At 36.6% G+C, this 13,820-nt stretch overlaps 1 protein-coding gene across 1 annotated transcript in view; it reads right to left on the bottom strand.

Moving 5' to 3' along the window:
- The window catches only part of LOC150101923 (uncharacterized), a 1,001,066-nt gene that overhangs the window by 418,889 nt on the left and 568,357 nt on the right, over nucleotides 1–13,820 (bottom strand). Inside the window, exons 79-80 of the mRNA XM_090399931.1 lie at nucleotides 13,153–13,215; nucleotides 12,951–13,016 (exon numbers count right to left, since the gene is read on the bottom strand). Of these exons, the coding sequence (XP_090256057.1) occupies nucleotides 12,951–13,016; nucleotides 13,153–13,215 (129 nt within the window). The remainder of the gene's footprint in view (nucleotides 1–12,950; nucleotides 13,017–13,152; nucleotides 13,216–13,820) is intronic.

The following is a 13,820-nucleotide window of genomic DNA, read 5'->3' as shown; positions in this document are numbered from 1 at the left end:
TTCTATTTGGAGACATAGGGCTACTAACCACCTTATCCTCAAGTTGCAGTTGCGAAGTCCAAGAATAGTTGGAAGGTCGCGGGCGCTTAAGTGCCTGTTAGGATCACTGATGATGATGAAATTCCATTTAGTTTTCTCTTACATGTGTTATTTAAAAATATATATATATTTATTCCCTTGCTTACTGATACTCCTAATATATGTATAGAAAAACATCAGTGTATTATCGATATTCATCATCATATCAACAACAATTTTCTGATATGTACCCTCAAGGGGCACTCAGCTACTATGACAGTACTACATTATTATTAATCTTCTATCAATAATTTCCCTCCAAATTAGTCTATTACTTGTCAGCACTGCAATATTGTTGTATCTAAGATTTCTTCTTCTAAGGCACTTCTGACTGAATCAAACCACCTAGACTTTGGTCTTCCTCTGGGTCTTTTTGTGTAAACATGTGTAATGGGTCTTTCAGGAAAAAGACACATTACACATGTTTTTGTAACCTTTCTTCTATCATTCTATTTAATGTCCATACCACCCTATATTAACCTTGCTCACACATTCTTGAATGCCAGCTATGTCAAGTTCCTTCCCAATGTCTTCATTTTTAATACGATTCCAAACCATCTGTTCAAGCCCTTTATTTTTCTTAGAACTCTCATATCTATGGACTCAAATCTTTGATCAATTGCTTTATTTCTAACCTAACTCTCATCTATAACTTAAAACTGATTCAAACACTGTCTTGTATACTGCTAATTTGGTGGTCTGCCTAATTTCTCTCTTATTCCATATAAATTTATTCAACTGCCTCCCAACCATACCAGCTTTGCTTATTCAGTTGTTTGTTTCCATATTTAATTTGCTATCTTCACTAAAAGCTGTGCAAAAATACCAAAAATATTTTACTTGTTCTATAAGTTTTCAATTGAGAATAATGCAACAATTCTATGTTCCTACCTATTTTCATAGTTTGGTCTTTTTATTGCTAATTTTCAAGTTAAATTTCTTACAGCTGTTATCCAATTTAGTTAAAGAATCTTGGAGACTTGCACTATATAGAGCCTTCATAGCTCAATTGGTATAGATTTGATCAGAAAGACCTGGGCTCGATTCCCTTCCATAATGTGAGGAACCTTTATCTGGTCTATTTCGACTAAAGGTGAGTTAGTTAGTTTCATATGGAGGTGGAGGGTTTTTTCTCCTGGAAACTAGGGTTTTTCATCAACAGACATGAATACCCCCCCCCCCCAATGTTAGGTTTTGTGACAGGATAAAAGGCCGACCCAAATAGATGAGATAAGGCACAGGAAGAAGAAGAAGTCTTGCACTAGATATATTTAGAAACAACATAATTTGCATAAAGTAAAGAGCTATAGTTTGATATCTGAAATTAAAATATTAGGTTTAATGCAACTTTCTTTCATAATGGGATACATTATGAAATCTTTCAACACTATCATGTCAATCATTATTACTACACATCTCTTCAATTCCATATTATCATATTGGAGCAATATACTCATTATCTCACTTCTCACACTGCAACACACACACACACACACACAATCACTGATCTCAAATATCTTGCCCATTTCACACTGCCTCTCAAGGCATTTGTACGAACCATCACTATCACTTCATGCTCATTTTCACTTCACTTCATTGCCATAGTCACACTCTCTATTATTCTTTCAGGCAAGCACTCCTCTAACATTCTTCTCTGCACACTGTTCCCCACACATGAAAGTTTCATGTGTGGGGAACAGTGTGTTCCCCACACATGTTCCACAAAGTTTCATGCCCCACGGCATGAAACTCTCTGATTCCAATCTTTGAGTTTCTTATTCGGTTTTAAAACAATGTGGGATTTAATATCCCCTTAATTTAAGTAATGTTTTCATTGCCGAAATGAAGCTTATTAGCTCTTTATACTTAAGTAACTTAATGGTTGCACCTGTTTGGGAAACTCGTTCGCAAAGTACATAAGTTATTTTCGCTATACACTTTGGTATTAGGTCTAGCTACTCACTGATGAAGCCTCAAAAAAGGCTGAAACCGGTCTGGGTAGTGACCACCCTCCATAATGTAATAACAGCATACATTTCCTAGGAAATGTGTTTTTACATTATGGAAAATACCTAAGAATAGCGATCTGAACTTCTTCCTCCACCTTTGCAACGAGCTGCCCAGTATTGTACTACGTACTAGGATCACTTGCATTGGCTAACGCTAGTGTTCGCCGATACTTTATAGTTTACTATATTCGGCAAGAAACTCTCTGATTCCAATCTTTGAGTTTCTTATTCGGTTTTAAAACTATGTGGGATTTAATATCCCCTTAATTTAAGTAATGTTACTTTTATGTCCTTATGTTCTCTTCTCAGCTTCCATATAAGGAAAAACTCATCAGATAATATCCTATATCACCATTCAGAAGTTTGTAGATACATTTATCTTATCATCCCCTCTTTCTCCTGTTAACCAGAGTCTGTAGTCCTCGCAATCTGTCCTCATAATCTGAAGTCCATAATCCTGATATAATCTTTGTAAGTCTTCAATGCACCCTTTCCATGGATTCTTTTTCTCCTTGGAACCCAGGAGACCAAACCTGCACACAGCAGACAAATTGCAGTCTCATCAAGGACATGTAAAGAAGCAAAATAACTTAGTTATCCTTACATGTCAAAGGTTGCTGTAATGTCGCAATTATTATCTGAGTCATATTTGCAATTTTTGCTATGTGACCTTTGAACTTCAAATTCCTATCTACCATTATATTCTGGCAGCATAACCCTGCTAATAACAGTTTCTTGTAGCATAACTCTGCTAATATAATATGCCATTGGAAATCTCATCATGCCAAAGTACACAACTTTTATACTCACTAACATTAAATTGATAGCCATTTTCATTTGTCTAAATTTTCAGTCTATTCAAATCATTCTGTAAGTACATGGATATCAATAACATCCCTGATTGCTCCACCTATCTTTGCGTCATCAGCAAACAATTGCAGATCTCCTGTTAGACCTTTCCTAATATCATTAATTGATAATCTGGCAGATTCACACCCACCACATACCACTGTTTGATATCTGTCTGTCATCATCCACATGCAACAGCCTCCTTTCATGTGGTATCCTATCAAATGACTTAGCAAAGTCTAACATTATCATAGTGTATTCATTCCCTTTATTATAAAATATGAACAAAGTTCTCGAACATGACCTCTGCTGAAACCAATGCTGTTCCTTGCAAAGTATAGCTTGTCTGTATACCCATTTCTGTATGCAAGTTCTTATGAACTTTTCTAAAATCATCACCAACACACACTAGAAATACTGACAGGTCGGTAGTTAGACACAGCAGTTTTTACACCACCCTTATACAATGGAACTATTATCCATTCCTTCCATACCTGTGATATCTTTCCTGAGCTGGGACTCAAGTTATACAAATATGTCAAAAGTCTGGCCAATTCAGCTGAACATACCTTTAGCATATGTGCAGATATTCCATCTGTCCTTATTGCTAAAATCTTATCCAGGTTATGCAACTCCTCTTCAACCTCATTCTCATGCACCACTATTACATTAGATAAACAGTAGCACTTGGTGTTGGTTATACATATTACACTGGAAGTTTAATGGCTTACTTATCACAATACATCAGCTAAAAGAAGGAAATCCTTTATTCACTATTTTGTCCTTAGTCACTACAGAATTCTCAAGATTACAGTAATCACAAAGTGATTGCAAAGGCTGTTGTCGTTTTTTGAGGAAAATGAGTCTCTCAAATCTTTGGCAGTTTTTTTGCAGCAAAATTCATTTGAATTAGGGATGTTATGTACAGTATATGGTGATTCCCAGAATAAATCTTTCATGTCTAAAGATGTCACTTTAGACATGAAAGATTTATTATCATTATTATTATCCCCAAATTCCCGTGAAGTCAAAGATTCATTGTGGGAGATCCCATTCTCATACACACAGCTCATCATATACGTTAAATATATTCAAATTCTCTGCAGACCACACACTCTCAGGCAATGCATTCTAATCATTCACAACTATCTATGTAAAAAAACCTGTTTCTCACACTCTCCTTATATGGCTTCCAGGGATGACCTCTTGTTCTCCCTCATCTCCCACCCTTTTATGAAAAACCTCTTCAACATTAATCCAATAACAACCCTCATCAACTTGTACATCTCTATCATATTACCCTTTCCCCTCCTATCCACTAGATGCTGCAAATTGCATCTTCTCATCTTCATACTCAACATTCCAGACACCAGAAACTACCTTATTAAATCACCTCTGGATCCTTTCTAATATCTCTTCATTTTTTGAAAACCAGGTGACAAATCTGTTCACAGTAGTCCATATATGACCTAATCAAGGCTTTATACAATGAAACCAGAATCTCCTTACTTCTACAAGTCAGTGTACTCTGCATCATTGCCAGAATCTGTTGTTCTCACAATTTTGGTAATGTGTTTTCTAAATTTTAGATCCTTATTCACCATCACCCCAAGATCTCTTATTTCCTTCACCTCTAACAATATATCTCTACTCTACTCCCGAGTAAACCACTCTCTGAGTGGTTTACTCGGGAGTAGAGTCCACAAGACGGCCTGTGACTAGTGGTGTGCCACAAGGATCTGTTCTTGGACCACTGCTGTTTAATTTGTTCATAAATGATATAGGAAATGATCTGAGAGGAACAGTTCATTTGTTTGCGGATGATGCGAAGTTGGGTAGGGCAATAGTGAATGCAGATGACGTCAAAATTTTGCAGGATGATTTGGATAGATTGGAGGTCTGGGCTAAGGAGAATGGATGTCAGTTTAATGTGGCAAAATGTAAGGTTATGCATTTTGGGGTGAAAAGATTGGCGGCAGTTTACTGCATTGGTGGAACCGTGCTCCAGGAAATTGATGAGGCACGAGATTTAGGAGTGTTGGTAGATAAGGAATTGAAATTTAGGGGACACATTGCAAAAGTGACCAAAACAGCTCATCAAATCACTTGGTTGCTGAAGAATACGATGACAAGCAGAGACAAGCAGGTTATTGTTCCTCTGTATCGAGCCTTGATAAGACCCCATCTAGACTACTGTGCTCAGATTTGGTCACCTAGGTTTCTTCTTGATGGGGAGGAGGTGGAGAGGATCCAGAGGCGAGTGACCAAGATGATAGCAGGTCTGTGGAATGAACCGTATGAGAACAGGTTGAGGATTTGTGGGTTGCAAAAATTGGTTGATAGGCGGAGGAGGGGAGATATGATTGAGACATTCAAATTACTGAAGGGTTTCTATAAAATTAATTCAGAAAATATTTTTGAGAACAGGGCTGGTTTTGGGAGGACTAGGGGACATCCATGGAAACTGGGCAAAAGTGTGGTTAGTAAAGGTGTTAGAGCTGGGTTCTTTACTTTTAGAGTAGTGAATGAGTGGAATGCGCTCCCTGAGTCTGTGGTGGATGCTGTGACAGTGAATGAGTTTAAGGCAAGGTATGATAGATACTGTATGAATGTCAAATAGTTGTGATGAATATGATTTGGGGCCTCCCTCGATGAGTCCAATGACTCCCTGGAGTTGCCCGTAATAATAGTAATAATAATAATAATAATAGTAATACCTCCACCAGTAGTAAATTCTACGTCCCATCTTTGTTTTCAAAATTTTAAAACCTTACACTTTGCAACATTGAACTGTAATCCCCGCTCACATGCTGATTCACTCAGTCTATTCAAGTCTTCTTGTAAGGCTAGAACATCTGCTCTACTCCTCATAATTTGTCCCAACTTTGCATCATCTGCAAACAACTGAATATCCCCATTCAAACTTCCCCATATATCATTAATATACAGGTTAAACAGCAGCAGCCCTAAAACAGACTCCTGAGGCACACAACTAGTGACTTTCCTCTTCTAGGATATTGCTTTCCCATACACAACTTGCTGATACCTATCAGACAGCCAATCTCTGATCCATTGCACTATCTAATACCCAACCCACAACTGCTCTAGTTTGACTATCAACTTATCATGTGGTAACTGTCAAAAGTCTTTGAAAAATCTGGTATACCACTGTGTATATCCATTTCCCTTTTACAATGCAGCTGTTACCTTATTGTAATAAGCAATTAGATTACTAAAACACAACTTCCCTTTAACAAATCCATGCTATCCATCAACGATAATACCACTGTTGTAAACCCAATTCTGGAACTTGGTTCTAACTAACCTCTCCAAAACAACCGACACCCAGATTGGCCTATAATTTGATGAGTGAGTTCTGCCACCTGCCTAATGAAGTGGTACAATCTTACCTTCCTTCCACTCCTTTGGAACTTGACCGAATCTAAGACTCACATGAAACAAATATGCCAAGACAGATGTAACCTTCCTGGCACATTTCTTCATAGTACATGGTGATATATCATCAAGGCCCATAGCATTAGTAACATCTAATTTACTCAATTCTACATATACCTCTTGCTCACTCATAGTCAGTTTCTCATCCACATCATCCACTGCTCTCAAACTATCCATAATGTCACATTCACAAGAATGTGACACCTTTATGAACTGCTCTTTAAATATCTCAACTATGTCCTCTACAGCAGTTGTTCTTATACCATTTTCTCCAATCAATGTCATCCTTCCATAATTCTTCTTTTTTTTTTTTTTTTGCTGGCTACACATCAAAATAACACCTTCGGATTTTTTTCTAGCTTCATTAGCTAGCTGCTGCTCATACTTCACTTTTGCTATCCTTACCAACTGAATCACTCTCCTTGCCTGTTCTTTGTAATCCTCATTGAATTGATTATTACCACTCCTCTTATTTTGTCTCCATTATGCCTTTTTCCTCTGTTGCATGATTAATCTCTTCTTTCGTCTATTTCACGTCTACCTTACTTTTTAACCTTCTAAACCTTGGAATACATTTAGACATTGCGTCTCCTAAATAATTCTTAAATATCAACTAAGCAGCATTGATCTACTTTCTGCCCAACTACTGATTCCATGCTACACATGCAAGCTGACTCCTGAACTTCTCATAATCACCAACTTTGTAGTTCCACATATACTCTTTCCTCAAAGAAGTCCTGACATGGCTAGCAACTACTCAAGTAATCATGTCATGGTCACTCTCACCAACTAGAGAGAGCTGTGACACCTCATTTATAATGAAGTGTCCAATCTCAGGAATTGGATGAGATGATCAAATCCAAGACCCTTAATCCCTACGTGCCTACTGTTCCATTCTGTCAGAGGTAGTTATTCCTAAAAATTTTGAGAAATTACTTTTCTTTACTTCCAGTTGCTATTTTGTTATCTCAATCTATATTGCCATAATTAAAATCATCAACAATGATCACCTTTTCCTATTTGCTTATACATTTCATGGTCATTACCCCCCACATTACCAGGTCTGTATCAACATCTGAGTATTTCATTTATTCACCTCTATCTCATACCATACTGCCTCAAACCCACTGCCACTATTCCATTCCTCGCATCTCTATCTTGTATGTCTTGTATGGACATAACTCTTATTTATCATCAATTACACTTCCTCCCTTCCTTTTTACCCTTTCTATCTTCACAAAAAGTCATCATACACTTTCATTTCTGTTCCTGTCAGGATGTCATCCTGATTCAACCATGTCTCAATTATACCAACAATTTTTGGATGAATGAACTCAATCAATACAACCTTTTCATTTCCCTTATTTCTAATATTTCTAGCATTCATATACAAACATAACAGCTCATTCCAGTATCTATAACAAGTTTCACTGATATACCACTTATTAGATGTGACTTCTCCAAACCTTCCTTGAGCCATTTCTTTTTCTCCTTACCCATTCCAAAACCTTCTTTATATCCAATTGTTTTCCCTACATTCCAAACCATCCCATTCTCTTCTTCTTTGTACACACATCTACTTCCTCTTTGAGTATCAACTTTCTTACACTGTATTCCTCTGTCCACCCGGAGTCTCCTGTTTCCCTATTTGTCTTGCACACTTGTTCTCATTTTCGACACTCATCCTATCCACTTCTCCATTCATAAACACCACTTAAATCTCTACTTCTTTACTCTCTTGTTCTTTCACATTGCTTCTTTCTTGCTTAGATTCATTCTCGATACTCATTCTTCTCTCTTCCAGCAACAGTCTCTCCAAATGACCCACACCAAAACCATTAAAATGCAGTCCATCACTCTTAGACAATTCAATTCATTCTTCAAACTCATTCCACACATTAACAAACTGCATTCCTTTCTCTTCACACATTTCTGTGAACATATCATTCAAAATCCATTCTATCCATCCCATCTCATTCACTGTCATACCTGGGCTGACTGGCTGATGACCTTTCACAGCATAATGTTCTTCTACTATCCTTTTCTGTATTTGATTCATAAATATGTTGTTTTGGTGTTGTTTTCTTTTTTAAGCTGCTGGTGTGTCAATAACAGGCAAACATATACTGGAAGTGGATAGTTGAATGCAAAAAAAAAGTTTAAGGTTTGAGAAATTGTCATTCTATGCAAAAAACAACAATAAAACCAGAGGACACTTGAGATATTTAGATGCTATTTCATGTTTGTACTAATTTATGCCTCTGATCATGTTTCCTACCTTGAGAATGTCTCGGTAACTAGATGTGGAATATTTGCTTTTTTGCTTGTTATGTTATTATTATTATTATTATTCAGGCCTCCATAGAGTCAAAAGACTCATTGTGGGAGGTCCTTCCTAAGAAACACAAAGTCTATCAAGACTCATCAAGAGGAGGTCCCCCACCCTGAGAAACACAAAGTTTATCATACCACTCCTTAAACTCATTTACCATTCTTGCTCTCACCGCTCCATAAGACAATGCATTCCATGGTTCAACCACCCTCCATACAAAGAGACCACTCCTCACCCTCTTGCAAACAGTTTCCCTTTCATAACTTCTAGGGATGGCCTCTTGTCTTCACTCCTTCCCACTGTTCAACCAAGTGAAAGAACTCCCCAGTGTCAACCCTGTAACCACCTCTCAACAGTTTAAAAGTCTCAATCATATCACCTCTACTTATTCTATTGTTGTGATAAGCCATTAAACTTTCAAAGTAATAGGGATTCTTCATAAAAGATCCTGATCAGAATACATCTGGAATAACTACACACACACACATCTGTTGACGGGGTGCTTAAGGGTCAAAGTTGTATAACTGAGAGGAGACCTCCACATAGCCTTTAAAGGAATGCGGAGAATCGACCAGGGCTTCTGACCTAATGTCCAATCCTCACCTTCTCGTGGTGCACCCTGTTGGGTATCTACTTGGATACCGAACGAACGAGAATGGGCTGGCAATTTGGGATTTAGCCGACCAAATTGTATTCTTATTGGTTAAACCAAAATAAAAAATGATGGTATGACATGACAAAATTTCATGCTGGCTGAGGCATCGCCCGGTTAAACAAGGCTCCCGTGTTTTCGCCAGAGAACCAGGGTGAACAGCAAAAAGTCAGCTACTAGAACAAATCTGAAAACAAACCCTAACTCAACATCACCAGAGTCAAAGATTGGTACTATCAACTTAAGAAGCCTGAATGGCAAAGAAATGGAGCTAGCTGAGGAATTAGATAAGTACCAGATCGATATAATAGGGGTGACTGAAACAAAAAAGACAAAAACTGGTGAGATCTTTCTGAGCAATAAATACAAAATGTTATATTCAGGCAATGACAATCAAGGAAAAGAGGGAGTAGCCATATTATTCAACACAAAATACAAGGCTAATCTTCTTGAATGGCAGTCAGTCTCAAGTAGAGTAATGTGGGCAAATATGAGAATGGGAAACTGGACAATGAGACATATTTGTGCCTATGGTCCCACAGAAGGTTCAACTAAGGTAGAAGTGGAGGAATTTTTTGAGGGTTTAGAAAAATGAACTGACACAATGAAAAATGAAAAGTTGGTCCTTGTTGGGACCAACAATAACATTTTGGGAAAATTTGGAGAAAAGAGCAAAGCTAATAATAATGGCAAATATCTGTTGGATTTCTGCTCAGGACATGGACTGGTTATTACTAACACCATGCTCCAACATAAAAATGTGCACAAATTCACATGGAGAGAAGAGGCAAGGAATAAGAAAAGTCTCATTGACTATGTTATTGTTGATAGTGATGTGTTTCTCCCTGGTGCAGGACACCAGGGAGTGTACAGAGGATTTGAAATTGGAAGTGATCACTATTTAGTCTTGAGCAGGTTAAAATTGAATTTCATATTGAAAAGAATAACATGTAAGAAAGTTTTAAAGCGAATAAAAGTTGAGCAGCTCTCAGATGTGAACTGTAGACTAAAATACACAAAGATTATTGAAGAAAAAATGAAAGAGTTTGAGAACAGGAATCAAACCTTGGAGATTTAGTGGCAAACTCTGAAGAAAACATTGATTGATTCTGCCAGAGAGGCATGTGGTGAGATTCTGGTGGACACAGGAAGTTAAAGAGGCAGTGAAGGAAAAGAAGAAAGCATATCAAAAGTTCCTGTCAAATAAGTCAGCTTGTGCCCTTAGAGAATACAGAGACAAATGCAAGAATGCTAAACAGTGTGTAAAACTAGCTAAACAAAAGTCATGGGAGGAATTTGGCAAGAATATAGAAAATAAATATCAAGAAGGTGGCAAAATATTCTGGAGGTTGTTGAAGAAGCTTAGGAATGGAGGAAAGAGTGCTGTAAAAGGAGTTAGAGATGATAAAGGTGACATGAAAATGGGAGAAAAGGATATCCTTGAAGTATGGAGTAATTACTTTGAAAAACTGCTAAATGAAACAAGCAGTGATGACAGCACAGTGGTAAAAAACACTGACCAGGCATGCAGTCAGGAATACATATCCATACTTGAAGTAGAAAAAGCCATCAAAGGCTTGAAATGTGGAAAGGCAGCAGGAGTAGATGATATTCGACCAGAAATGCTGAAGTATGGTTATATAAGAGTCTTACAGTGGCTGCACTGCATAGTTCAGAAAGCCTGGACAGAGGGACGAATTCCCGATGATTGGAGTAGAGCTCTCATAGTACCCATATATAAAAAGGGAAATAAAACTGAATGTGAGAATTACAGAGGTATTTCCCTACTGGGTGTTCCTGGCAAGATCTATGCAAGTATACTTGAGAAACGGTTGAGAAGAATTGTGGAAGAAAAGCTTGGTGAAGAACAAGCTGGATTCAGGCCAAATAGAGGCTGTCAGGATCAGATTTTCACTTTACGACAAATAGTCGAGATAGCATGGGAATATAACAGAGATCTGTATTTAAGTTTTGTCGATTTGGAAAAGGCATATGACAAGGTGCCAAGAGAGAAGCTATTCAATACGCTACAGTTATATGGTGTCAATGGGGCATTATATCAAGCAATACTTAGTCTTTATTTGAGTTGTAAGTCAGCAGTTAGAATTGAAGGAAGTACAGGAAGATGGTTTAATGTTAAATCTCGTGTGAGACAAGGATGTACATTATCCCCTCTGTTATTCATTATCTATATGGATCACATTATGAAGGAAAGTGGTATTAAACATGATATCAATGTTAATGTCAGCTCTTTGCTTTATGCGGATGATGTTATACTTCTAAATAAATCCGCTACAAGTCTGCAAGATTCTCTGACTAAATTGAATAGCTGTTGTAATAGATATGGTATGAAGGTCAGCAATAAAAAGACAAAGACAATGAAAATAGGCAGAATAATTGAAAATGTCAACTGTGTTGTGAATGGAGAACCTGTGGAACAAGTGAAACATTTCCGCTACTTAGGCACGAATTTTACTGAAGATAGTAAATTAAATATAGAAATAGACAACAGAATCAGCAAAGCTGGTATGGTAAGAAGTCAATTGAATAAATTCATATGGAATAAGAGAGAAATTAGTCGGAACACTAAATTAGCTATATACAAGACAGTGTTCAAACCAGTTTTAACTTATGGATCTGAGAGCTGGGTCAGAAGTAAAACACTTGACCAAAGACTAGAGGCTGCAGATATGAGAGTTCTGAGAAAGATTATAGGTGTGAACAGATGGCATCAATGGCAATATCATATTAAAAACGAGGATATTAGGAAAGAACTTGACATTGTCAACATCCAGGAATGTGTTAGCAGAGCTAATCTCAGGTGGTATGGTCACTTAAACAGAATGGATGAAGAAAGATTAGCAAAGCAAGTGTTCTCTGCTAGGTTGGCAGCAAAACGACCCAGAGGAAGACCAAGATATAGGTGGATTGATACAGTACAAAGTGCCTTAGACGATAGAAATATGAGATCTGATAATGTTGGAATCTTGACAAGTAACAGACTGATTTGGAGGAATATTATAGATAGGAAAGTAAAGATGTAATTTTTTTTCATGTAGTACTATCATATATCCTGTACACCTCTTGAGGGTACATGGCAGGAATTTGATGATGATGATGACATCTGTTGACTGAAGGTTCACAGAACGAAGTGTGGACAGTTTTTGCAGATGTATTCTCATCATTGGCTTTTATAATGAATCCTTATTATTTTTAAGGTTTAATAACTTATCACAACAAAAACATAACAGGTAAAAGAAGCACATACTCTATCTCTAGTTACTAAGACATTCTCAGGGTGCAAAACACTCTCATATGCATAAATTGGCATAAATGAGTACAAGCATGAACTATTCAAACTGGCATTTATATATCCTGAGTGCCTGCAGGTTTTACTGTTATTTTTGGCAGAGAATGAACAATTTCTCAAAGCTTTGGAATTTTTTTTGTATTCAGTTTTCCTCTACCAGTACAGTTCTTGCATGTTATGGATTGACCAACATAGAAAATAGTGAAAATGGCACACACATGCATACATACACACATTTGGAATTTTTTTTGCTCTTATACTTACCAGTTATACATTTTCCTAAACTGCATGTTTGATGTTCTGGACATTCTTTGTTAGAATGACAGATGGCTAAAAGAAACAAAAATAAATAATCATATAAATATAGAATTTAGTATAAATATTTCTAAATCTGTTAAATAAAATCTTTCAAAAATAAACATTTATGTTAATGTATATTTCGTTGCACAATGAAACCAAAACTTACACACACAGCGACCTTCATCACAACGTTCATTATTTCCACACTCACGATCAAGATTGCATGGTACTGTAAAAATAATAATAAATATGCAGGATGATGTTTTCAATGTGTTTATAATTTTTTTAAAAGAATTACTAAATTTATAACATTAAAAATCTCATATCACTCAATCATATTACAAAATATGGATATTAACTTAGTGGTCAGGTTATATTAGAAATTAGTGCATATATTAACCCTTTGAGCAATGAGTAAAAAACATTGAGATAGGTTGCTAAGAGATTGCAGCATCTCTCTGCAAAAATTCAAAAGCCTGCTTAAATTTATGTCTTTACTATAGTTAACATCTGAACATACAGTATATATACATTGATACTGTTTCAGGGATAGAAGCATGATGACACACACACACACACACACACACACACACACACATATATATATTGCTTTATTGCTCAAAGGGCTAAGGAAATATGAAATACCTTAGACATGATTGTTTGATATAAAATTCATCACTTGTTTAAGACCTCAAAGTGGGAAAAAAATATTTACATACAAAAATATAACCAACCAAGGATACATACAATAAAATTATTGTATGCAAGAGCATACAATAATTTTATTGTATGTATCCTTGGTTGGTTAGCAGTGGTAAGCATATCCACTTTCCA

This window comes from Typopeltis vanoorti, chromosome 11 (genome assembly GCF_054136105.1).
Source record: "Typopeltis vanoorti isolate ZY-2024b chromosome 11, IOZ_Tvanoo_1.0, whole genome shotgun sequence".
NCBI classification, from domain to species: Eukaryota; Metazoa; Arthropoda; class Arachnida; order Uropygi; family Thelyphonidae; genus Typopeltis; species Typopeltis vanoorti.
Note: the sequence above shows the minus strand (reverse complement) of the source record. Positions and strands in the feature narration are given on the sequence as shown.